At 37.3% G+C, this 26132-nt stretch overlaps 6 protein-coding genes across 10 annotated transcripts; 3 read left to right on the plus strand and 3 right to left on the minus strand.

The window, feature by feature from the left end:
• Positions 1 to 1372: 1372 nt before the first annotated feature.
• LOC108563906 (glycerol-3-phosphate acyltransferase 3) lies at positions 1373 to 8001 on the minus strand. 3 transcript variants are annotated; one of them, XM_017922721.1, is made up of 7 exons: positions 7677 to 8001; positions 5243 to 5722; positions 4914 to 5150; positions 4490 to 4729; positions 4230 to 4345; positions 1794 to 2144; positions 1373 to 1726 (listed from the first exon to the last, which is right to left on the minus strand). In XM_017922721.1, exons 1-7 carry the CDS (start codon positions 7827 to 7829, stop codon positions 1639 to 1641), a joined length of 1665 nt encoding a protein of 554 aa, XP_017778210.1. In that variant the 5' UTR covers positions 7830 to 8001; the 3' UTR covers positions 1373 to 1638. The 3 variants fall into 3 exon arrangements, with proteins under 3 accessions (XP_017778210.1, XP_017778208.1, XP_017778209.1); XM_017922719.1 differs by lacking the exon at positions 4914 to 5150 and having other exon boundaries at positions 7677 to 8000; XM_017922720.1 differs by lacking the exon at positions 4490 to 4729 and having other exon boundaries at positions 7677 to 8000.
• A 567-nt stretch (positions 8002 to 8568) lies between these two features.
• LOC108563897 (ATP synthase subunit e, mitochondrial) lies at positions 8569 to 9173 on the minus strand. Its single transcript, XM_017922705.1, has 2 exons — positions 9015 to 9173; positions 8569 to 8844 (listed from the first exon to the last, which is right to left on the minus strand). The coding sequence occupies exons 1-2, from the start codon at positions 9063 to 9065 to the stop codon at positions 8644 to 8646; spliced, it is 252 nt and encodes an 83-aa protein (XP_017778194.1). The 5' UTR covers positions 9066 to 9173; the 3' UTR covers positions 8569 to 8643.
• Positions 9174 to 10720: 1547 nt separating this feature from the next.
• Positions 10721 to 13259, plus strand: LOC108563898 (carboxypeptidase E-like). Its single transcript, XM_017922706.1, has 7 exons — positions 10721 to 11256; positions 11319 to 11515; positions 11570 to 11725; positions 11794 to 11960; positions 12433 to 12703; positions 12764 to 12890; positions 12951 to 13259. Exons 1-7 carry the CDS (start codon positions 10995 to 10997, stop codon positions 13187 to 13189), a joined length of 1419 nt encoding a protein of 472 aa, XP_017778195.1. The 5' UTR covers positions 10721 to 10994; the 3' UTR covers positions 13190 to 13259.
• Positions 13260 to 13312: 53 nt separating this feature from the next.
• Positions 13313 to 15318, minus strand: LOC108563899 (thioredoxin domain-containing protein 5). The gene is made up of 7 exons (XM_017922707.1): positions 14946 to 15318; positions 14615 to 14861; positions 14410 to 14547; positions 14190 to 14345; positions 13923 to 14122; positions 13732 to 13864; positions 13313 to 13652 (listed from the first exon to the last, which is right to left on the minus strand). Exons 1-7 carry the CDS (start codon positions 15098 to 15100, stop codon positions 13524 to 13526), a joined length of 1158 nt encoding a protein of 385 aa, XP_017778196.1. The 5' UTR covers positions 15101 to 15318; the 3' UTR covers positions 13313 to 13523.
• Positions 15319 to 15884: 566 nt separating this feature from the next.
• On the plus strand, positions 15885 to 19390 carry LOC108563900 (ADAM 17-like protease). Of its 2 annotated transcripts, none has more exons than XM_017922709.1 (7): positions 15885 to 16209; positions 16268 to 16632; positions 16689 to 17012; positions 17067 to 17261; positions 17671 to 17809; positions 18040 to 18723; positions 18789 to 19390. In XM_017922709.1, the coding sequence occupies exons 1-7, from the start codon at positions 16149 to 16151 to the stop codon at positions 19199 to 19201; spliced, it is 2181 nt and encodes a 726-aa protein (XP_017778198.1). In that variant the 5' UTR covers positions 15885 to 16148; the 3' UTR covers positions 19202 to 19390. The 2 variants fall into 2 exon arrangements, with proteins under 2 accessions (XP_017778198.1, XP_017778197.1); XM_017922708.1 differs by lacking the exon at positions 17671 to 17809 and adding an exon at positions 17362 to 17509 and having other exon boundaries at positions 15886 to 16209; positions 18789 to 19389.
• A 208-nt stretch (positions 19391 to 19598) lies between these two features.
• LOC108563901 (receptor-type tyrosine-protein phosphatase epsilon-like) lies at positions 19599 to 25911 on the plus strand. 2 transcript variants are annotated; one of them, XM_017922710.1, is made up of 23 exons: positions 19745 to 19833; positions 19894 to 20186; positions 20449 to 20618; positions 20994 to 21162; positions 21223 to 21386; positions 21447 to 21504; positions 21556 to 21740; positions 21800 to 21863; positions 21917 to 22104; positions 22161 to 22221; positions 22274 to 22452; positions 22504 to 22567; positions 22624 to 22960; positions 23020 to 23325; positions 23425 to 23636; positions 23692 to 23768; positions 23820 to 24229; positions 24335 to 24470; positions 24528 to 24741; positions 24800 to 25005; positions 25067 to 25323; positions 25388 to 25523; positions 25585 to 25911. In XM_017922710.1, the coding sequence occupies exons 4-23, from the start codon at positions 21021 to 21023 to the stop codon at positions 25666 to 25668; spliced, it is 3480 nt and encodes a 1159-aa protein (XP_017778199.1). In that variant the 5' UTR covers positions 19745 to 19833; positions 19894 to 20186; positions 20449 to 20618; positions 20994 to 21020; the 3' UTR covers positions 25669 to 25911. The 2 variants fall into 2 exon arrangements, with proteins under 2 accessions (XP_017778200.1, XP_017778199.1); XM_017922711.1 differs by lacking the exons at positions 19894 to 20186; positions 20449 to 20618; positions 20994 to 21162 and having other exon boundaries at positions 19599 to 19833.
• Positions 25912 to 26132: the final 221 nt, after the last annotated feature.

A 26132-nucleotide genomic window follows, 5' to 3' on the forward strand; every position in this document is an offset into this window, starting at 1 on the left:
TGATTTTCTTTGAAAAAAATATCAATTTGCTTCATTGTTGAAGTAAATATTAATGTAACAACACTTAATCATGTAAAACATTTGCATTGTGACTTTTGTTGAACTATTTATGACATTAGGATAAATGTAATATTATTAGTCAAAGATTCGACTTGGTTTGAAAAGTGTCAAATTGACAACGACAATTTACAAAAAATTATTATCTATTTCATTTTGCTTATATCAATTAAGCTCATATAACTTACAATATTATCTCTTATTATTCTACAACTATTATCTAATAAAATATTATATATTAATACAATAATTCCAATTATTTTTTAAAGTTGTCAAATTAACAAAAATAATGCCATAAAACACATACGAAAAATACAATTTTTGGACAAATAACTGTTTACTATATCAGTCTATAATAATTAAAAAAAATGAACCTCGTAATCAAATGATTCAAATTATTTTGATAATGTGTCAAAATTGACGTTTAAAAAGTCAAAAACAAGAAACAATTTAGCAAATAACACTCACTAAAAAATGATTAAAATTTAAAAACAAGACGTTTTAATTACATTCAATTTTTGATTTGATTTTGTTGGATATGATTATTCTTCTACAACGAAAGACTGTGCAGTTTCTCTCTGCTAATAGTTATGACTATATAAAGTTACTAATTAGATTAGTTAATGGATTTTGGGATGTGATTAGATAAAGGTAGTTTTCTACTATCTAATGAAATGAATTCCACCATATATAATTGTTTTCCTTTTCTTGTATATATGTGTGTGTGTATATATATGTCTTACATGTGTGTTTTACTGTGTTCTCTAAGTTGTTGGTCAGTCTTCGATTTTATTTGTTCAATTTTTTTTTCTCCAAAATACAACAATAATAATAATAATTATATAATATTCTTTAGGCTTGCGGCTGGAGAAACTATGAAATAGAAAAAAAACAAAAACACAACATTCATTTCGTTCCCCCAGGGTTCATTCTTCTTTTGGTGTCTCTGTTCACTTACTACGGAATCCGAACTACACGAAGCGGTAATTACAGAAGAAAATAATGAAAAAAAAAATCAAAATCGTATGCAATTATACAAATATATATATATACACATATATTTTCGTTCGTCACCATCAACATTTCAGTTTTTCTTCACCACTTCCTGCGCCGTTTTCATTCATAAATAGGTAGTAAGAGTAATCTGTATAAAAATATCACTAGGAAAAATCTCATACTTAATAGATAAAAAATAATAATAGTATTAATATTAATTAAACAAACAAAAATATTTACAAGAGGGAAATTATAAGAAAAACCTAACAGTCAGGTGGGAACCTGTAAGGGGCTAAAGTGAAAGTATTGTATAAATAAATAAATGCAGAAAACGTAAGTTTAAGAAAGGAAACAGTGACATTTTGAAGATTTTTGTGAGTTTTTGTGTACGTGGTATACATATATATATATATACATCAAATAAAATTAGAACTTAAAATAATAATGATAATAATATTAGAAAGAAATTAATTTAAAAAACAAAAAAGAAAAGGGCTCTGTTGTTGCTTGTTTGTTTGTTGTAGTTTCTTTTAGTTATGGGCTGTACAAGTTGTGTGCTGCTTTTGTCGCGTCTCAAATTGGTCATTATTCCACTTTGAGCCGTTTGCTGAACTCCTCCTGCTGCCGCTCCATCCATTCCTTCTTCGGCTTTACCCGCTTCAGCTGCCCATCCCTACCAAAAAAAAAAAGAGAAATAAATTTTTAACCGTTCGTTAAATTTAAATATTCGTTGCACTCACCAAACTAAATCTACGAGTCCGCCCTGCTTCGCGATGACGCCCTTCACGCGATTCGCAAAGTCGATGGCGCTCTCGCCCTCCTTCTGGTGCATCGGCGGAAGGTACCACACCTCGCAGACGATCGCCCAGCTGGTCATCATCATGTAGAGGTACTGCATCATCGAGTACCTGCTGCTGTTCCAGAACGCATCCCCGAACCGGGGATCGTACTTGATCGCCACCGGGTAGATCACGCTACCCACCTCGAAGCTGCCCTTCTTGAACTGCATCACGGACGTGTTGTTGATGCACGTGCCTTCCGGGAAGATCAAAATTGGCGGATTCGATGGGTTCGACACGTGCTCCTTCAATCTGACACAAAACAAAAAACAACATCAATTTGGATCAGTCAATTTTTTCAAAGACACATAATCTATTCGTTTCCTTTTAAGTTGCAACAAGCAATTGATTGACATGACAAAATCTTCAATTAATGTCGATAAGTTACATAAGCTTGACATTTGTAATATGTAATTGAATGACATGACAAACGTCAAAATGATGGTTAAAACCTTAAATTAATGTCGATAAGTTGCCATAAGTATGACATTTGTAATATGTAATTGATTGACATGACAAACGTCAAATGATGGTCAAAACCTTAAATTAATATTGATAAATTACATAAGTTTGACATTTGTAATATGTAATTGATTAACATGAAAAATGATGGTCAGAACCTTACATTAATGTCGATAAGTTACATAAGTATGACATTTGTAATATGTAATTGATTGACATGAGAAATGATGTCAAAATGATGGTCGAAACCTTAAATTAATGTCGATAAGTTGCATAAGTATGACATTTGTAATATGTAATTGATTGACATGACAAACGTCAAAATGATGGTTAAAAGCTTAAATTAATGTCGATAAGTTACATAAGTTTGACATTTGTTATATGCAATGGTTTGACATGAGAAATGATGTAAAACATTAGATTAATGTTGATAAGTTAGATTATATTTGAAATATGTAATTGATTGACATGACAGACGTCAAAATAATGGTCAAAACCTTAAATTAATGTCGATAAGTTACATTTGTAATATGTAATTGATTGACATGACAAACGTCAAATGATGGTCAAAACCTTAAATTAATAAGTTACATAAGTATAACATTTGTTATATGCAATGGTTTGACTTGAGAAATGATGGTCAAAACCTTAAATTAATATTGATAAATGAGATAAATTTCACATTTATGTCAATAGAGAAAAAAAAAACAGATTTTTACAATAATCTGACGATATTAACATAAACAACAAATTGAAAATAATCAAGTAATTCTTGCAATTAATTTTGTATAAAAAAAAATAGTTATGCAACTCTGCTATTGACATCTGTTTTGTTCCTTGGAAAGCAAACAAAACCTGCGATAACCTAGGGCGCAGCAAAACTATGTGCTGAGAAATTAGCGAACATCGAAGACGGTTTACAAGAAATTTCAACATTGAAAGAAGACTTCTCCTCGCATGCAGAAGATAACGCGGTGCGTTACGCAATAATCACACGGTTCATCGCACGCGTGTTACGTAACAATTGGCGAGATAACAACATTCGTTTTCACCGATAATTCATTTAATTTGCTTTCCTTGTCCCAGTATCATTTTACGTTTTCACGCGAATTTCTCTTATTGAATTTATGGCATTTCAGCGTTAAAAACAAATATTAAAAAAAAACTGGTTATTCGCACACCTTAAAAATCGAAACCTCGATATTTGGAGGACGCACATTTGCACACACGTAAATAATGCAATTAAAAAATAAGTAATAAATACGAATTTAATGTTGGTTGTTAAAATTAACTATTTTGAAATTTTAAAATTTATTATTTTCTAATAAATATGATCAATGATAGTTATTTTATTTTAGTTATAAAAATAATCAATCAATTGACGATGAGTTCTCGTTTTCTTGTTTTGTGCACTTGTGCATATATTTCCATAATTGAATGATTAAATTTGTGTTTTGTCACTGTGATACAAACATTTCTATATAATTTTATAAGCTACTTAGCAAAATAGTTCTATTAAAGAGACAATCAAGGAGTAACATTTTCAATTCATTTTCGAAATTTAAATGTTACAACTTTTATATTGAAATCCATTGTTTTCGTCTGATTTTGAACGTTTATGTACATTGATAAATATATCATTTTTATATTATTACGATAAGAACAAAACGGAATTGCACAACATTTCAATTTGAGAATTAATTTTAGGTCAAGTCAAGTATTTAGGTGGTAGCATTACGCTGAGATTGCAGATTTTTCGATTATGCAATGCAATATATAAAAAAAAATGTTTATAGTAGTATCGTATCAGCGTATAGTAATGTTTTCATAGATAGATAAGGATTGAATAGATTGGGAGAGTAATGTAATACTCACTTTCTTGCAACGGCGTGCCGATCCTTCACTTCGGATCTCTCGAACCAGATGTGCGGAGATGCACGAGCCAAGGCCCTCTGCAGAACGCCCAGGAATCCACCGTGCCTCTGGCCGATCTATCGTGTAAGCAAATTCATGTGATTTTCGGCTCTTTCGAACAGAGGAACAAATAGAAACAAAGCGGTAACAACAAACAGACGAAACGGTACAAATGGAATAATAGAGTTTTCGTTCGTTCGTTTTGAAAGTGGAGCCCATACCAGTGAGTAACAGTTGTCGCACATCAAGACGAGCACGTCGATGGGCGATGTGTGATTGGCGACGCAGATGCCGGCAGCGCTGGGCCTGTTCTCTCCCTCGTTGTGGTACGTGATGACCGAGGACAAAGCTGCGGACAATATCCCAAAGCACATGATGGAAATACGCCTGTTCAGCCACTGCTTAAAGGGCCCATCGGCGAGGTATCCTACGAGGGCCGTGCACAAAGTCAGCCACATGACCTGCACACGCGATGGACACACGAGAGAGAGAGAGAAAAAGCAAACAGATAATATATAAGGGTACGGACAAGAGGCGCAAACAACAAGACATATTCGTATAAATCGTAATAGACATGAGGCGATTTCCCATAGCGCCGCGACGGACAAACAGCAGTATTTTGTAGATCGTGTCGTCTCGTCTCACCAGGGAGTAGCAATTGTCTGTGGAGAGGATGAGCACGTCGACGGGGGAGGTGTGGTTGGCGACGCATACGCCCCCGCACTTTGGCCTGAAGTGCTTGTTGCGAATGTAAATCGTTCCGGAGAGGGCGCGCGCCATCACGCGGAATGCCACCATGTAGCACCAGTAGTTTAGGTGTCTCTTCACCAGACAATCAGGAATCGTGCCCAGGAGACCGGTGGAGGCAACCAGCCAACAGATCTATGATCATCATCGATGCACCGAAGTTAAGTTATCAAAATATCTGAAATATGTGTAGTGGAAAAGCGACGGCCGTCGACGGACCAACTCACCCCGAAGAAGCAGATGACGACGCGCAGCGGGAACAGGAAGCAGTACCGGATGATGAAGCCGCACATCCATATGACTGTCAGACGCCACGAGATGAACTCGTACCGCCTGTTCGTTCTGGTCATCAGGTTCCAGTTCTTCAGCTCCTCCGCCTCGAACCTGGACGTCACCTGGTCTTCAATAATCGCCTCCATGCCGGCCTTAATGTAATCGAAGCAGTTGGACAGATCGAAATCGTCCTTGTCGACTGTTGCCTCATCATCGGATCCGTTCTTCAGATCGGGGACGAGGATGTGCTTGTCGTCGCGGCTTATCGTGTTACCGTTGGTGAGGACGACGTCCGTCTTCTTCATACCATTTATCTGCGGCTGCTGGCTCGTCACCGCCGTCTTATTGCTCGACCCGTGGCTCTCGTCCTCCGATTCCGCGGGCAACGCCAATCCGGCATTCTTTTGCGCAGTTTCGATGTTGGCCCTTCCATACTAAAAATAAATGTCAAATTAATTTATACAGAAAACGAACACATCGTCTCCAACCTTGGCCGCCAAGGACGACCGATTTTATATTTAGCGCCGAAAATTCTTGACCCGACCTGAAAATTCCATTCAATCATAATCGAGCCCACCCACAATTTCAATATTTACTACACTTCATCCCACTTACAAATAAAACAATCTAGATACACCAAAACTAAAATAAATGAAATAATGATCAATGAAAGGCAACATAATTATCTAATTTCTAACATATTTCACAGCAATTATTAATCATTTCTGTGTTTTTCGGTGAGCACCCAACGAGAGTAGGATCGCTCCAAAGTTCAAATGTATGCTTGCTCAATTTCAACGTGAAAACAAACAAAAAATATTTTGTTTGCCTATATGACAACGATTCCGTAGTTTAGTAGTTGGCGTGTCGCAACGATCCTGCCAATCAAAGTACAAAAGTTACATACATACATCCACAACTATGTAGTGAGGGAAAGTCCATAGAGTTCATAATAATTAATTATGTAGAGGACAACAAAAAAAATTCAACGATAAGATTACATAGTTTAAAACCAACTGTTTGCAGTCTGATAACGACACAAAAAAACACCGTGAAGCACACAATTGACCGAAAAAAACAAAAGTCCAAAGCCCCGTCGATATTTTTAGAAAGTTAATAATTACAACTGATTAATCGTCGTAGTCCAAAATGCACGTAGGACTTCAATGTGGACTACACACTTAAATATATAATTATTACATGAATCTTCATTACCACTATTTAAATATCACTTACAAAGCAAATAACATTCTTACACACTATAAACAAAAGTGTATCTTTGTGGTCAATGCAATTACGACTCGTTTTTCGGTACACATTAAAACAGAGTTTACACGGTCTTTTAAAAAAAAATGCTTTTGCCTCGGATTTTGTCCTTGAATTCTAACGTAGTCCACGATAAATCTACTTAATGCGTACAATAAATTCTACAAAACAATAGTTTATAAAATTCAATGAGACTCTTGTTTTATTTGATTCGAAATAATAAATATTAATAGACTTTTCTAGGCAGTTTTTTTTTTATATCATAATAATATTCATATAATTATTTTTAATACGTTATGGCTTATTATTTGGCGTCCAAAGTCCGTATGGAAAACGGCGAATATTTTCAAATACGAATATTTGAATAAGAAATGTAAAAAAAAAGGAGTAATTTTAATAATTCCGTTCAAGTGTAAAAAGTGAATTAGAAATTTGATTCATTAGCATCGTTTTTTTTTGTGTAAATTTTGAATTTCGTGTAATTAAGGAATCCTTTGAAATTTCTAATCTAATCGTATAGATATAGAATATAGAACGTTGAAGCTTCATCAAAATATATTGATTTATTAGTCATCTATTGATTGAACTTTCTTCTGGAAATTGTTTGAGAAGTAAATACAATTTTACGTCAATAGTGGAGTGCAAGTGACTCCAACAGTTGGTCGAGTTGAATGGACGGAAATCAGTAGTCGAAATTAATTAAACAAGACGACTCGAATTGGATTTATTACATAATTGGATTTTGATGGAAATCGAAAGTTGCAGAAGCTCGTGCAGAAAACTACGACGATTTAGCCTTAATCGTTTCATGCATGCTATATTATTGAACATGGACTTGAATTCATTTGAAGAAACCTGGAGTGTTTCTAATTTATGTAATCTCTTATCTGGATTTAGCAAATTTCGTGGATAAAGGTGGTGATTTATTAGGGTCGACGTGGAGAAATTTGCGAAATCAAGGCAGCAAAGACATGCAAACGAAAAACAACAGAAGAAAAAAAAAACAATCACGCTAAATCAATTGTGCGTTCTGAGGGCGCTTCGCAAGATTGATATTTGTTTTGCGTCTTTTCTTTTGTAAGATGTTGTTGCTGTTTGAAGATGAGGTTGATGGTAACGTACCTCGAAGATCATCAGCAGCAGCTTGATGTACAGCCTCCGCACTCCGATGGATTTTCCTATGGAGGCGAGGAATATGATGCAGAGGAGCAACATCAAAAATGGCGTGAAGAAGATGGAGCCCAGGACGGCGATGGTCCCGGTGAGTAGAGCCATTTCTAGCTCCTGTTCTTTGCGCCGTGTGGAAATCGTCGTCTCCTCCCGTGCGCTCGTTGTTGCGTGATTTGCAATCCAAAATTACCTACGTTCGTCGCGGTCGCACATATTTCGAAACCATCCAGCACGCATCAGCTGCTCGTGTTGCACTGACTCACTTTTCGTCAGTTGGCAGCCCATTCCGTCTATTTACTCGCCTTCCGTCAGAGGTGGGGAAAACCGGTTGCCAACCCTGCGAAACATCCATAATCAAATTCCAATTTGAAACGAGATAAAAAAATCTTATTAGATCACTATTGATTGTTGAAAACTTTGTTTTTAAACTTACCCCGCATCAAAAAAAGTACTTAAATCTAAAATAGACCAATGCCCTTCATTTTAAAGTTGCATAAGTGATTACAGCTTTTGAATTATCTAAATTGATTGAAACCGTCCAATTGGCGGTGAGAATAACTAACATACAAACTATGCAACTAAATAAACAATGAGTTATGCAACACATCGATCCAATATACAATGCAAAATTTATATTTAAAACTTAAAATTATCGAATGAGAACTGCTTTTCGAGATGTGTTAATCCTACAATTATCAAGTAACTTAGGTGCAAGCAACCAGACTTACTGTCGACCACCTTACATAATATAGTCGGTATGCAACCGATTTAGCTTTATTGAAGATTTAGAATCAAATCCAATTGGAATTACATAAGTGACTATGTCAAAAAGATAATACCATCGTTAGATATGGATTACTGTGTTTTTACTACATTTTATTCTTATGTACGATATAATAATTAGTTACAAATCGATGCTCTACTTCTTTGTGGTCATCATATCCTCCAAGTTCTTCATCTCCCTCTCGGAGGCCAGCTTCTTTTCGGCAGCCAATTGAGCATCGCGGATTACCTTCTGTTTGCCCTCAATTTCCCTGAAGGCAGTCTCCTTCTTGGAGAGCCTGTTCTGGTGGAACATGCCGTAGAGGATGCCGGCAGAGAGGAGGCCCCAACGACCGAACTGAAACGAGAATTATTATGCATTACTGTTGCCTCCATTCGCGATTTGTTTATTTCAGTCTTAACTAAGTTCTTGGACTTTTGGGGGATTGCTGTCTTTGGTTATGTAACTATGGATCAGCGGATCCGAATCGAGATCGATTGATGACAAATGTTCCATGCTCAACTTACCCTGATCAATGGGGAAACGTTCACTGGTGCTGGCAGAGCGGGTGCGGACATTTTCACTGGTTTATTGGAATAGTTTTACGAAGAAATTTTACAGAACTAAGAATTGTTCCGAATGACAGAATCCAATTGGCTATGAATCGAGGCGAAGACGATCTTGACAGAAACGTCGTGATTCGTGACCGACTTCACTGCTGTTTCCTATTCCACATTTAGAAAATTTAAATTTTACATTTTTTTACATACTGTTACCCAAAACAGTTACTCTATTTCATAACCATGGATCTCCACCAATCTCCACAACCATCCACAATCGCAAAATACCCCAAATAGAAAGACATAAAAGAAATTATGATTAGACGCAACTACTCATACCAAGAAGCAGCGAGCCTCTATAAACTGCTACAAACCTTCTAACTTAAACTCTTTATATGAGATAGATTTCCCCAAAGGGTTACAATCGTGCGATGATTCTCTATCAGATATGCTACCAATTTATAGTTAATTAAATGTAACAATTTTTTGCTAAAGCGACTTCGAACAACACAAATAAAATACATAAAGTTAAATCCTTTCTTAGGAAAACAAATGTTGCGTTTGTCTCCGACATTATTGAGCCTTTTCTCAATCAAAGAAAAAAACCTTTTCAAATCCATGTACAAAAAAAAGTTAGTTCTATTGCCAACTGTAAACATATTACACAATTTTCAAAAATTCTAATTTTTAAATTAGCTTAATTAAAAATCATAATAGCGCTAATATAAGGTCAAATAATAATTAATTAAATCATAATTTCTAATTCGATTTGGTTAAGTTTCTTTCATAAATTATGTTTATAAAATTTTAATAAAACAAATTAAATATAATCAATATTCATGTGCACGTGTTACAAGGAATCTATGGAATGTTTTAGAGAGAACAAATGTGTTCTAGATTTATAAGTGAAACGTCGTGTTGATACGAACTAATTGAATTGTACAGTTAAACCTCGAATAACGCGGTATTTATTCAACGCGTCTTATATATTTATACGAATCTCTAGGAATTTTTATTTATTGAGTAGATTACGTTTTACTTTATACATACAAATATTTTGTGTATGATTATCGTCAATTATCGATAGTAAATATTTACTGTTAAAATTGTCTACCTGGAAAATGTATAAATAGTCAACATTTCTGCATATTTCAAGTGTTGCAAACAAATTGGAGCAGCGTTTTGCGGGTTCTATCAGTTTGAACTGAATTGCGCAAACAATAAAAGAAGTACTCTTATCTGGCGTTTATTTTGATGCATACTAAAAGAATAAACCCTCATTTCCTAAATTGAATGTTATTCTCATATGATGATAATTCATGTATGCTTGTTAAGACAACTGATGAACATTTATTATTTGCAATAACAGTAATAATTAAAGTATAAATAATATTGATTATGAGCAGAAATACTTTTGTTCTTTTTATTTCTGTATATGTTTTTTTTTGTATGACTGATTATGTAGATATTATAATTAATGAAGTTGTTAAATTGAAAGTCTTTGTTTGTTCGAATAGTGAATATTTTAACTAATTTATAACAAACAGAATGTAGAATTGTTATCAGTCCAGACTAAAACGAAAAAAAAAGAAGGCACGGTAATTGCTGCAATTTCTCTAGAAATTGATGCGAATTTGGTGCAAGTTTATCGTGAACTATGCATATTAAAAATAGCTGTCGAAGCGGTTATCGTTAAAGTGTTGTTCGTATTTGCTGTTGGGCAAAGTTTAATTAACTACGACGACCCACGCTCCTTCATCGTTCATCCAAGTGCCATCGATCCAAGTAGTTCTGCGTGCGTCAGTGAGAGAGTGCGAGTAGAGGAAAAGGGAGAAAATTCAAGGGATTTCCAGATAAAAGCTCCCACGCACCGACAACAGGTGGCACACGGCCGAACCTCCGAGCATCGATTTTCCGCGAGGAACGTCGAGAACTCGTCCAGTCGCGATGTCTTCTTCAACGGGGATGGCGGCGGCAGTCGTCGCTCTAGCAGTTTTATCATTGATGGGTCTCGTCGGACGGTCGCAGGGCCTCCTCAAACCCTTCGAATTCCGTCACCACGACAACGAGGAGATGAGGCTCGTGCTGGAGGACATCGCCGGAGAGTGCTCGGACGTGTCGCGCGTCGCGACGCTCACCGAACCATCAGTTTTGGGAACGCCGCTGTACTACATCGAGTTCTCCAAGCATCCGGGTCGACATCAGATCCGTACGTAATCAGCACTTTCGGAACAAAAATATGAAAATTATTATTATTATTAACTTTTTCAGTGAATCCGGAATTCAAGTACGTCGCGAACATCCACGGAAACGAAGTGCTCGGACGCGAACTCCTTCTAAAACTCGCGCACTACCTGTGCGAACAGTACAGGGCAGGAAATCCGGAAGTGGTCTTCCTCGTCCGGAACACCCGCATCCATCTGATGCCTTCAGTGAATCCCGATGGATGGCAACTAGCGACGGACACGGTAAAATAACTCAACAATCATAATAACAAATCTTCATCTTGAATTACATCGCAGGGCGGACAGCATGAACTCATCGGCAGGTACAACAACAATTCCGTTGATCTCAATAGGAATTTCCCGGATTTGAATAGCATCGCCTACAGCAACGAGGAGTTCAGCAAGGAGGACAACAATCATCTCCTGAAGGAAGTCAACAGCCTTACGCAACCGGTAATTATTCTCAATCAACAATCTTCGAGATTGATGTTTCATCTCTGATCTCTTTAATATTCATGCAGCTGCAACCGGAAACGCGCTCCCTGATCCGCAACATCCTGCAGATCCCCTACGTCCTCTCTGCGACTCTGCACGGTGGAGATCTAGTCGCAAATTATCCCTACGATCTGAGCCGTTCCGGTAAGGAAACCGGCGAGTACGCATCTGCACCAGACGATGAAACATTCAGGTAAACACATATTAATTAAAAGTATTACATCTACAATACTCACCGATTTATTAAATCAATTTTTCACACCGTTTTATACTGAAGACAAACCAAAATCGTAAAGATATATTTTGAACACCCTGTACAAAATGCTTAAATTTACCTGCGTCACCGTAGCTTTATCTTTTATCTTAATTTACATATGCACTCATCCAGTTTAATTATAGAATATTGATTTTCACTCTATCATATTTTGAAGTGCTCAAAAAAAGTTCGCAAGTTCGCAAATATTATGTGAACTTTAACTCTCGTGTCATGGAATGCTGCAGACTTATCTAGTAAATTAGTTATTATTAGTAATTATTTTCGACAAAAAATGTTGTTAATTCGTTCCAGTTTTCATTACTTAACATATGCACAACTTAACAAGTTTCTAATATACAAATTAAATGTATTTTTTTTTTAAATAAAAATTGATTTTGTGTTTGTGCAGACATTTGGCGAAGGCTTATTCGCAGCACCACGCGGACATGGCCGATCCAAATATGAAGCCGTGCAACGATGAGAACTTCGCGAAGAACGGTGGCATCACGAACGGCGCCAAATGGTACGCACTCGTTGGAGGAATGCAGGATTTCAATTATCTGGCGAGCAACGATTTCGAAATCACTTTGGAGTTGTCGTGCCAGAAGTATCCACCAGCGTCTCGTCTGGAACCTGAATGGGAGCGCAACAGGAACGCTCTGATGAATTACATGTGGCAGGTACATTTCGTCGATTGATTTTGATGTGAAAAAGTTGTTGAGCTTTAAAACGTTGCGCAGAGTCACATCGGTATCAAAGGGATCGTCTACGATGCGAACACCAAGCAGGGAGTGCCCAATGCAGTCGTCCACGTGACGAACATGACCGAAGGAATACCGCGCGAGATCAAGCACGACATTCTATCAGGTATTATAACAATTATCATTATAAAAGAAGCCTCTTTTACTGAAATTGACGAATTTTCAGCGCACGACGGCGATTACTACCGTTTGTTAACACCTGGCACGTACAAGGTAACCGTCCAGGCGAAAGGATTCCAGCCGCACACCAAACTGGTGAACGTCGTTCAGAGGGGCTACGGCACGGCGAAGAGGATCGATTTCCCTCTGCACGGCCATAATTTCCAGGAAAGACCGCTCGTCCACGCCAACCAGATGCCGTTCAACGGTTGGATAAACAGGCCGCAGCCAATAGTGGTCCAGTAAAACCGTAGCGCGAAAACAATAACCGTAACTATAGTCTAATCATATCAAGGGTTCAAAAAAGAGAGAGGAAGGTAAAGGCAAAATAGTAAAAAAAAATTGTACCGACGCACAAGAATACAATAGTTTAAAAAGTCGTACAGTAAGTTCTATTCTGCAGAAACGGTATAAATGCGAAAACAAACGCACACATAATTCGACTAAACAAAAGTATACACGAACAAAGTAGTAAACAGATATTGAGAACAATGCGTGTGGAATGAGTATAACAACAAAACTGCACACTCTGTAAAAAAAAAGAAGTAATAATGAACTACAACCTCGGCGGCTCCTCATTTTACAACTCGTCGTGCTCGACCATATGCTTCTTGATGAAATCGAACAAATCTTCTAAACTCCTGTTACCGTTGTACTCCGAGATCTTCTTGCCGTCTTTGTATAGGAACACTGTCGGGAATCCCTCGACCTGGCGAATTGAATAACAAAATAAAATTAAATACACCCTTAGTTAAAAGAAAAAAAAAGTCGTTTCATTTGTTCCATACCTCTTGGTCGTTGCAAAGCTGCTTGTTCACCTCCAGGGTGCAATCCACTTTAACGATGTCCACCTCCGGATTACCGATGAACTTCTTGCCGAGTTCCTCCCACGTCGGCGCCAGTCGCTTGCAATGTCCGCACCTGCGTTAAATTAAATTTTAATACGCTCTTCATGACAATCGCGAATGTTGCTTATTACCATGGGGCGTAGAACTTGACGAAGCTGATGCCGGATTCGATGCCGTGCTGGAAATCGTCGCCGTTCAAGAGCATGACGCTGCTGGGTTCCTCCTTATCCTCCTCCTTAATATCATCGCTCGAAGTGCTTTTCGTGCCGACCATCTTGTTAACGTAATCCTTCAGCTCTTCCAAACCCCTGCTTCCCTGATACTTTTCCACCTTTAAAGCAAAAAAAAAATCATGAAAAAAAAACGATGCACTGAAAATTGTCAGCTTCAATTTGCACCTTCTTTCCATCTTCAATCCAGAGCAGCGATGGGTATCCCTTGATGTCGAACATATTGCAATTCGAACGGTACTGCGTGCAGTCAATTTTCGAAATCCTCACCACACCTTCGGCATCAATATCCTTAGCTAATTGTTCCCAAACTGGCGCCAATTTCTAAAATTAAACGAAACAAATAATTATTCAATCCAAGTTTTTAACCATAAATTAAGTATTTTACCTGGCAATGTCCACACCAAGGTGCATAGAATTTGATAAAGTGTTTACCACTCTGGACGAATTTCTCAAAGTTATCTTCGGTGAGCTCAGTCAGTCCACCAGAGTTCTTTGGAATTGGCACTTCATCCCCATGACCTTCCTAGTAATGTAACAATAAAAAACAAATTTAAAATATTCTTTGATCAATTCTCGATTTTTTTTTATACCATATTAATCTGCTCGTTGATGAAAGTCGTCAGTGAGGGTAAATCTCTGGTTCCCCTGAACTTTGTTCCCTCCTTTTCACCGATCTTGAAGAACTTCAGGGTCGGATATCCGGTCACGTCGTTGGCATTGCAGACGTCCCCATCGGTGGTGCAGTCGACTTTGGCGATGCGTACGTTGCTGCCTTCCGTGTTCAGCATCTCAGCTAATTCCTCCCACGTTGGTCCCAAACGTTTGCAATGTCCGCACCTTAAATGAAATAAATAAACACGATTGATTAGTATAACCTGTATCACTTCCAATTGGATTATAATTGAAATAGAAATTTAATACCAAGGGGCGTAGAACATGACGAAGTGATTGTTTTTGACAACCTCATCTTCGAAGTTGTCCACGTTGTATTGGACCGTGTGGACGTCTTCTTCGTGGGCAGCGGCGATACCGGCGAGCAGGATGATCGCCGTTGCGGCCAATACGAACGATTTCATTATGTGACGATAAAGTTTACCCAAAGTGTATGAACACGAACTCTCCTTGTGGAGAATGCAGACGACTCGTTTATTCTACAACTACTGAAACAATACAATTGGTGGACAAAAATTCGTAACAAAGCAGCGGAAAGATAACACTCATTCGAGTGAAATTAGGAACCGTCGCGTCGCGCAATACTCGATAAACACGATAGCCAACAGGAAAAAAAAACAACATTAAAACTAAAATTTCAAACTTTCAACAACTCTTTAAATTTTAAATCGAGTTATCCGATGATTTAAAATTATTTTTTTTGCATACTGCATCGAATTCAATTGATTCGATGCAACATTTCCAGACTACGCGCATTCATTTAAATACAAAATCAAATTTTCCAAACTTTTTATCGCCGATATTATGTGCGAAAGCCTTGACGAAATCTCAATTACGTAATCTTATCTTAAAACGTGTCACTTTGAACGTATTTTACAATGAGAATTCCCAAATATTTAATCAAGCACGTAATGATGACAAAACATTATCAAATAAATGCGATAAAATCAAAATACGTAATAATGAAAATAATTATAATTTGCTCCAAAATGATAATAATTATGTATATCTTTGAGTTGGTGACACTTGCTTGTTTCTATTAGAAACGTTTGTCTTTTGTAAAATAAAAACAAATTAGTAATTAATGTACAGAAAGTAAAAGAAACGTGAAAGCGCTCCTTAATTTATCTTCGTCTCCGGCTTGAAAACCGACGAAGAAATCGCACGACGAACAGATTCAATTAGACCGTAAGAATAATACATTTATGTAATCAGATTTAATTATCGCTTAGATAATGGCTTAAAGATGAAACTCTTCTTCTTTCCTCTACGAGTATGAATCATACTTATGTTAGCACAACCTACTGGCACCGATCGGTACTACAGAAATATCAGCTGTGTTGTTTTGACGTTTGTCTGACAGTTCTTGTGGGTAGTTTATTTGTCAACAATAGTGTAGATGATGGTCAATATATATATTTATTATGGTAGATTATAATTAAACGTTTTGCAATGGCTTTAAAGATAGTTTCTTGTCCAACAGTATTGTTACTACTTGCAGTCTGCTTGAATGGTATTAAAACAACAATGGTAGTTATTTATTATTAATTAATGAATGCATTCATTTGTAGTTGCAGCAATTCACAAAAACCTTAAATATTATGAAACATTCCATGCTGATAAGCTGACTCACAAGATAGTGAAGAGGGGACTGAAGGAGAGTGACCATCCCTTCAATAAAATCAAAGAAGTTAACTTTGATGCTCTGGGTAGGAACTTCAGGGTGATCTTGACCCCAAAGAGAGGTGTTCTGCATTCCAATTTTAAAGCCTACACAGTGGATGGTGACGGCAAAGAGACCACAGTCCATTTGGATCATGACCAGTTTTATGATGGCAGAGTGTTTGGGGAAGTTTCATCTCATGCCAGTCTGCATATTGATGATGGTGTTATGACTGGTAGCATTCATTTGCCTGACGAGACTTATCACATAGAGGTACGTTTTTATTTGCTTGTATTGTAATTTGCTAATGTTTCGTGTGACTTTTGCAGCCGTCTTGGAGGCATCTGCCGCATTTGGATAATAGAACGATGATTGCCTATAAGGAATCAGATGTAAAGTTTAGCTGGGATCATAAGGATTACGCGGATATTGCACCGAAGACTTGCGGGTATATTAAGGAAGGCGCTGAAATGGAGAGCGACGAGGATGTGGAGCCTAGCCCTTGGACATCCGAGGTTCACAGGGAGAAGAGACAGGTTGATCAATACGAATACACTCCCACGAAAACCAGGTGTCCTCTCCTACTTGTGGCGGACTACAGGTTCTTCCAAGAAATGGGCGGAAGCAACACGAAAACGACCATCAATTATTTAGTAAATTCCAGTGAAAATTGAGTTTGAATCGTTATAATTGTCTTTGAATTGCAGATAAGCTTGATAGATCGTGTGCATAAGATATACAACGATACAATTTGGCACGATAGGCAGGAGGTGGACGGTTTTAAAGGCATGGGTTTCGTTATTAAGAAGATCGTGGTACACAATGAAGCGACCCGTGTCAGGGCAGGCGAAGCTCATTACAATATGATGAGGGACAAATGGGATGTTAGAAATCTTCTGGAGGTAGGATACCTATGATTTGCATTTCAACATTATTATTTATTTTTTTGTTATGTTTTGCACTTACGTTTCTCGTTCTCTCCTCTATTTGTTTCTTTTATAGTCCTTTTCACGGCAAAGACAGAACAAGGATTTCTGTTTGGCCCATTTATTCACATACCAAACGTTCCTGGCGCGCGATTCCGTTGTCCTCGGGTTAGCCTATATTTCGTCCAGCCGTAGAAGCTCGCATGGCGGCATCTGTTCCAAGGGTTATTTATTATTTTATTTTTCTTTATTACGCTTATTCAGTACAGTTTTCTCATTGCATAGCCTCATTAATAACGCTTACCGGTTTTCATATGCCTACTAACTGATCATAAATGGTGTCCATTGTCTCTGTTCTGTTTGTGCTGCGCGCGCTAAAACGAAGGTCTTTAGTCGGGAATACAGCCACAAAGACTTTTGTTTGGCGCACCTCTTCACCGACCTCAAGTTCGAGGGCGGAATTCTGGGCTTGGCCTACGTCGGGTCGCCGCGGAGGAACTCCGTTGGCGGCATCTGCACCCCAGGTATCACAACATTTTCATTCACAAAGCGAACTAATATTTACAAAGTTCATAGGATATGTGTATATCTTTCAACTAATCTGTTCCAACACTTTCTTATATTTGAATTAAACTAAATTACAAATATTAGGTTGAAAGATATCAAAAAACATTCCTTACTACTTAACATATGGGTGTACAGTAATTAAAAGTTGGGGTTATTAATGTATTCATTTATGTGTTTTTCTGTGTAGAGTACTTTAAAAACGGATATACTCTATACTTGAATTCCGGACTGAGTTCGAGTAGGAATCATTACGGTCAGAGGGTGATCACGCGCGAAGCAGATCTTGTAACGGCACACGAATTTGGTCACAATTGGGGCTCGGAACACGATCCTGACATACCGGAGTGCTCGCCTAGCGCGAGCCAAGGGGGCTCATATCTAATGTACACGTACAGTGTGAGCGGATATGACGTAAACAACAAGCGATTCTCCCCTTGCAGTTTGAGGTCCATTCGAAAAGTATTGCAAGCGAAATCCGGTCGATGCTTTTCAGAGCCGGAGGAGAGTTTCTGCGGTAATCTGCGTGTAGAAGGGGATGAGGAATGCGACGCGGGTCTTCTAGGAACAGAGGACAATGATGCCTGCTGCGACAAGGATTGCAAGTTGAGGCGGGGTCAGGGTGCAGTTTGCAGCGACAAAAACTCGCCCTGCTGTCAGAACTGCCAGTACATGCAGAAAGGGATGAAGTGTAGGGAGGCGCAATATGCGACCTGCGAACAGCAATCTGTTTGCACCGGATACCAAGCCGAGTGTCCCCGAAGTCCTCCCGTCGCCGATGGCACCGACTGCCAGGAGAGAGGAAAATGTCGGAGCGGAAAGTGCACGCCTTACTGTGAAACGCAAGGTCTGCAAAGTTGCATGTGCGATACCAGTAAGTAACTGATGTAACATATTAAGCATACATACATAATTAACATTGTTGTTGTTTTAATGTAGTTTTGAACGCATGCAGAAGATGCTGCCGCATGAGCATGAACGAGAGCTGTCTTCCTGTGGAACCGGCTGACATTCTGCCCGATGGTACGCCCTGCATACAAGGCTTTTGTAATAAAGGCAACTGCGAGAAGACAATCCAGGATGTGGTCGAGCGTTTCTGGGATATCATCGAAGATATCAATATCAACAAGGTGCTGCTCTTCCTGCGCGACAATATTGTTGGTACCGTTGTCCTGGTAACAGCTCTCATCTGGATACCTGCCAGTTGCGTTATTGGTTACGTGGACCGGAAGCGTAGGAAGAACGAGAGTCGACGCATGGAATGGAAGCGGAAAGCGGAACTAATGCATCCCATGGATCATCGACAGGTCATCAACATACGCGTTCCGCGAAGACACGCACAAGAAATCTAAAACATAATTACTTTACACCACAAGATTCAAAATAGTCATTAGTTAGGCAGTCTTACCATTAAACAGATTAATTTAACGGATAGTATTTTACTCATGTCTTCATATTGCCATTACACTCTTAAATAAACATTTAGTATTCCCACATAATTAAATACATCATACCAGTTTTTAAGTAACTATTTGTACATTGATTGTTCGTAATTCCCAATTCCAATCCATTATTTTTTTTTCGATAGAGGATAGGAGTATCCAACTTCTTCTTTTCAACAATCCTGTAAAAAGAGATCAACCTTATTCTTAGATTTTTAGTTGTTGAAGTTGGAAAGAAGTAAGTATTCGCGATTACTCGAATCCTTTAATGGAAATATTAAAGTGTCATTTTATATCTATTAGCGATAAGAATATGTTGCATATTTAATCTAATAGATTTATATTGTATAATTTTTTTTGCAAGGAATATCGTTACGCCCATTGCATTTTTCACAGCCATCTGATTATTTCATATCGAATCAACAAAGGACAATTTAATGAGTGACATTACGAGATGAACATGGGGAAATTCAAGTTCTTCCTACTGCTGCTCCTTATACTTTTGCAGTCATGCACAATCGCAGCAGAAAAGCTCAACATTGGTATGTCCTTCATTATTGAGAAGATATTTAGAATTAACAGATTCGATTCACTCCATTTAGATAGTTTCAGTACATTTTTCGATGAGATATACAAATATACGGAGTTTCCAAGATATCCAGATCAATTTGACGACGGAAAATGATTTTAACATATACGTAAAGAGCAAGTATAGCAAAGAAGAGTCGTTTGGAGAGAAAATCAAGTTGTTTCTTTATGATTGTTCGGCAACACGTTTATTAGTTAGCAAATCCGACGATGATTCTTCGTTTGTGTGGATAATACTAGTAGTCTGCCTTGCCGTGACTATTATCTTCATCATGTGTAATTTGCTGTTCTACTTCAAGCTTAAACAGTAAGTTTTCTCATGTAAATTCTTATATTTGATTTATTTGATTTCAATCACAAATTAATACATCAAATATAACACATACTTGTTTTTTGTAATGATAATACAATTGAAACTCTTTTCCAATATGATATACAAAATAATCTTTGGAATATATATATTTTCAATTGCATTATCGAAAATTTAAATTTTAGATATTGAATCAACAATTTATTATGGTTTAAAAGAAATAGAATTATTATTGATAGCAGTTTTCTTTTACATTTAGGACTCGAAGAATGCACCGTGAGTCTTTAGAGAACAGGAAAAAACAAAGCGTGATTCAACCTGAAATACAAGAAGAGAGAGGCCTAGAGGATGATTTGAAGCAACAAGTATTTCCCATGCTATCGGTACATCCAGATTGCGATGAAATGGAGAAAGATATTATATTTAAAGGTGATCAAAAATCAGTGTTCATGGGATCTCAGATCGAATATCGCGAAAGTTTTTTCATCGATACAGAAAATCGTTCGATAAACAATCATCATCAATATCAAAATTTAACCTAGTAATTAATTAAGCAAAAATTATTTATAGTTTCATATTATTTAATTGAACAGATATAATATTGTAAAATACTTAATTTGGAAATAATTAAATAATTCATTACATCACATTTATTCAATCGATATCTTTTGTCCCGATATGCAGATCTAATCATTTCCTATTTGCCAATTCTAATCTAGTAAAAGTGCCATTGCAATATTTATTTACCGCGCCTAACGCATTTTTCAACCTACAGCTGATTAGCTCATATCGAATTATTTACAGATAACATAACATTATCGGTGAATTGAAATGGCTTCGATTGTGATTAATAGCTGGCCCCAGTCTCATGCATCACATTTGAAGATGAACATGAGGAAATTCAAGTTTTTCCTACTGCTGCTACTCCCATTGCTGCAGCCATACACAATCGAAGCAAAAAAGCTCAACATTGGTATGTCCATCATTTTTGAGGCGATATTTACGAATAATAGTTTCGATTCACTCCCTTTAGATAGTTTCAGTACATTTTTCGATGAGATTGTGGTGGATATAGAAAATACCAGTACCTGCAAAGGGCCATATAAGATACATGTTAATGGAACAAGTGTGAATTGCGAGAATTTAAAGTGCAAACATAATTTCAAGATCTCAAATCGTACCGAATTAGAAGTAAAGGTATCTGTTTCCTTATAAATTCAAATACAAATATATCAATAACATTGATTGTATGTTTAGGTTTTTGGAGTATCCCAATGCGAATCCGATACATTTTATGTTAGAACACCAGCAATGAGTAAGTCTATGGAATAAAACTAAAGTGTTTTATAAATACATTTTGTTTCAGCGACTGTAACATCAGAAACGATGATGAACGAAGTTAAATTGAAGTTAAAAGTATCTGAAGATGTAGTGGATCATTATTACGTCAGATACGTAACAGATAATCGTATCTTCGGCAATGATACAATCAATAACACTATGGATAACATCGTACTTAAAAACTTCTCGAATCCCACTAACCCAATACAGGTAATATATTACACAAGAATGGTGAATGCAATTGTGAGAATGAAAAACTTTATTTTCAGATTCAACTTAATAAGGGAAATAATGTTATGTTTGTTTCCGAACCTTTTAATATATATTTGGACGGTAATTATTTTATATTATGATATCTACGCGCAGTATGTATTTTCTGTTTTCAGGGATTGAATTGGAGGCTGCTACATATTTCAATGATATAATTATCTTATGGACACTTCAAGATTATTGCAAAGCGAATCAGTATATAATTACTTATAATTCTACTAATGATAAGAGTAGTAAAGTATTGAAGACGAATAAATTAGCTTACGTGGAAGGATTCAAATATAACGATAAAATAATTTTACAGGTCAGTATCTTAATATGATTGCATATTTTTATGTATATAATGTGTTGTATTTTCAGGTAACATCAAAGGATGGATTATGTAAATCCAACGTTTTCAGTCTGTCAACCCCAGAATTAAGTAATTGAGGCATTTATAGTTGGGTCTAATATGAATTTTATTTTCTTTCTAGTTAATATATACACAACGAATGTGACGTATAATTCCTTCACTTTGGAGTGGGACAAAGATAAAGTGGCGAAAAACTATAGGATTCTTTATACCAATGCAAAACGTATAATGGAAGAAAATATAACTGGAAATAGTTTTGTAATCGATAATTTGAAAGAAAATAGTAATTTCATTATTATGGTAATAATATAGTAGCTGCCAAAGCTGTATTTAATATTAACATTATTGCAGGTGGAACTTTTGGATGGCAAAAAGGTTAAATATTTGTCATCTACAATAAGACAAAAGACGCTGAGTAATTTGCAACTGCTGTGTAACGGTGTTTCGAAATCATATTAACTTGTGTAATAGTTTCAGGAAATGTGACTGCTGTCAAGTACTATACGAATGGGACGATTATGGGAAGAGTATCCACTAGATCTAAAATAAGTAGCTTTACTGTCTTTGCAGGGAAATTGGCGAATCACTCGTTCAAAGGCAATGAATTTCAATTTAACACGAATTTTACTTTGGATCTTAAATCCGTAACGGTGCTGGGTTATAACAATAGAAAAGTTGTCTTTAGTGCAACTGGCATCATGATGGTCTATCCCCCAGTGGGAAAGTTGACGGAGGTGAGATGTCAGAGGGGAGATGTGTTTAGCATTTTTGTTAAGAAAGTAGATTTTATGACGACAGATTCCAATAAGTAAGATGCTGCACTGATTTTTCATTATAATATATAGCTTATATCGCTGGATATTGCAGCACAATTGTCGTGGAGGCGCTCAACGGTACTATACTTTACGATACAAATATTCGGAGTTTCCAAGATATCCAGATCAATTTAACGACGGAAACTGATTTTAACATATACTTAAAGAGCAAGTATAAGAATAAAGAGGTGTTGGGCGAGAAAATCAAGTCTATGGTTAATAATTGTATGCAAAATCGTATATTAATTAGCAATCCCGATGATGATACTTCGTCTGTGTGGATAATACTAGTAGTCTGCTTTGCCGTGACTATCATAATCATTCTGGTGATACTTCTGCTCTACTTCAAACTATTTAGGTAAATTATGTGTTAAAGCATCCAGAATTGAAAACCTTTTTTCTGATGGTCCATCTCATGTTATCAGTACATAAAATAATATTTAACATCGATTTCAAGGAAGAAAAGCTTATCGGAGGTGTACCAGATGCTGCCGTTAATCAGGATTGCCTCCAACCAATTGAGCGCTGCAAGTCTAAACATGTTCATCAAGGATAAGAACGTCGTGGACATGCTGGAAACCGAATTCAAGTCGATTCCGTACAACGAGAATGCGAAAACTATCGGCCGTAATTTCGAAAAGAAGAACCGCTACAGGAACATCCTGCCCAGTAAAGCATTAACTAAGTTTCAATTCGAAACGAAAACAATCTTTGCGCATTTCAGATTACAGCACGCACGTACACTTGGATCTTTTGCCGGACGATGTTGACTCATGGTACATCAACGCTAATTTCTTGCAGGTAAGTGAAATTTCTGGTCGCGAAGAATACTATTATCATTGGTTCTTGCAGAATTCGAAGAATGAGAACTCTTATATAGCGACGCAGTGTCCGGTCGCGGACAGCGTCTCGGACTTTTGGCGCATGGTCTGGCAGAATGAAGTGTCCGTTGTGGTGATGTTGACGAACCTCGTGGAGAATGGAAACACCAAGGGCACACAATATTGGCCAGAGTTGGATACCGCAATGAACCTGACCGCCGGTTTGGCTGTGTCCTTGGAAGAGGTGCAGGTGCATTTGGATTACACAGTGAGGACGTGCAAATTGAGGAACGCGGAGGGCTTCAGCAAACTCGTCAGACAGTTCCATTTCACCGCCTGGCCAGATCACGAGATTCCCGTCAGGCCGAGTTCCTTCGTGGAGTTTGTCAGGGTCGTCGCAAACTATAAAAATACGAGTTATCCGGTGGTAGTGCATTGCAGGTGCTTTTTTGACTTTCACCATTCACAATTCCGAAAAGAAATAATTGTCAATTTAGTGAAATATGGTAGCAATAGCTAATACAAATTGGTGTATATTTGTTTCAGCGCTGGTATCAACAGGACTGGTGTCTATATACTAGTGGACAGATTGTGGGAGCAAATCAAGTGGAATATGCTAATCGATGTTCCCATGACTTTGGCTCAACTTCGGAAGGAACGAAAACGCTTGCTGAGCGAATTGGTAAAATCGTTAAAGTGGATGAAACATCAAACTTACTTGCGATTTACCGTTTTTCAGCTGCAATACAAGTTCGTCTACTGCGCGCTGAACGAGCTGGTGAACGGCGAATCCACCAATCTGCACATGGACCAGCTGATGACTCGCATTCCAGAAGAAGAGCTCCGATACGTTAATGACAACAATTACTGGCTGGGCGTGATGGGATGCGCCGTTCAGCCTGGTTACGAGTTGAACAAGGCGAAACATCGGAACCAGAACAAACCCTTCAGAAGTAAGCAATTCCATCAAACGGTCATGATTAGTACTAACATACAAATATGCTTCTTCAGGTAGAACTGGAGTGCTTTATCTGGATAGGTTACATTCGGACGATCAATCCTACTACATCGCAGCGGTGAAAATCAGCGGTAGAAGGGCAAAATCGATGATCTGCACGCAACAACCACTAAGCAACACAGTGTTCGACTTCTGGAGATTGATATATCTGCACAAGACCGAGATCATTTTCGTGCTGCACACCATAGATGTCCTGGAAGCAAGTGTTAAATTTAATTTCATTAAAAGCCGCACTGATTAACATTACCTTCGATTTGCAGAACGTTTTCTGGCCCCAAGATGGTAACCCGTTCGTTTTGGACAACGTACTTTCCGTTCATCTGCTAGAGTTCAGTGAGGAACCGCTTATACAGGTATACAATTTGGAAGTGAGAGGAAAGGACGGTAACATCAGCGTGACTCTGTTGCACTTCGAGGCGTGGCCCAGCAACAATTTTCCGAATTATGAGAACTTCTTGCAGTGCTTTGATATTTACAGGAGTTCGGAAATCGACAGGAACGTGGTTTTAGTTTGCAGGTATATTTCTGATTTCATTTCTTTTCTTGACACATATCACCAATGGTTTTTATTTGAATTTCAGTGACGGGGCCAAAGGTTGCGGTTTACTTTTGACCTTCCAAGATGTTCACGATCAACTCACCAACGAGCAAATGTGCAATGTCTCTACGACTATTAGATCTTTGAGATACTATAGGGACGATTTCATGGATGATCTAGTAAGGAAGCTTTCGTTCTGCAAATTTTATCGTATTTGCTTCATTTTCTTTCTTTTTCCAGGCACAATATGAATTCCTTTTTAACGTTATAAAATATAACTTATCTGAGTATTCCAGCAGCGTAGATGTACCGGCAATTCATTGAGCAATAAGAATTCATGATATTTCTATTCGACGTTCAATTTAAAGTATTAAATTAATTACACTTGTCGGTTAACGCTAGTCCTGCAGTTTTCGTTGCCCAAAATGCTTGTTTATTATATAATTTAATTGTAAATGTATTATTATATTAATTTTTATAAACAATTCATATTTGTTATCATCCAATCTGTGGGGAAACCCTTCTAATCTAATCAATATCCGAAAAATTAAGGCCGTGTTCCACATTTTAGTGATTTTCTCAGAAAGTATAATAGATATAATTGATCCAAAAGATGCATATGAAAGTTAGATATTTGGGTAATGCAACGAGTTTTGTTTTAATTGTTTTATCCATTCGACTATAATCCGCATTCAAACATGAAGGATAAAATCAACCACTAACTCGAATATACCATGGTACAAATATAATTTGTATCATGTATCCGATAATACCTAAGTACATGTACT

This window comes from Nicrophorus vespilloides, unplaced genomic scaffold (genome assembly GCF_001412225.1).
Source record: "Nicrophorus vespilloides isolate i.1.1-1 unplaced genomic scaffold, Nicve_v1.0, whole genome shotgun sequence".
Classification (NCBI taxonomy): Eukaryota; Metazoa; Arthropoda; class Insecta; order Coleoptera; family Silphidae; genus Nicrophorus; species Nicrophorus vespilloides.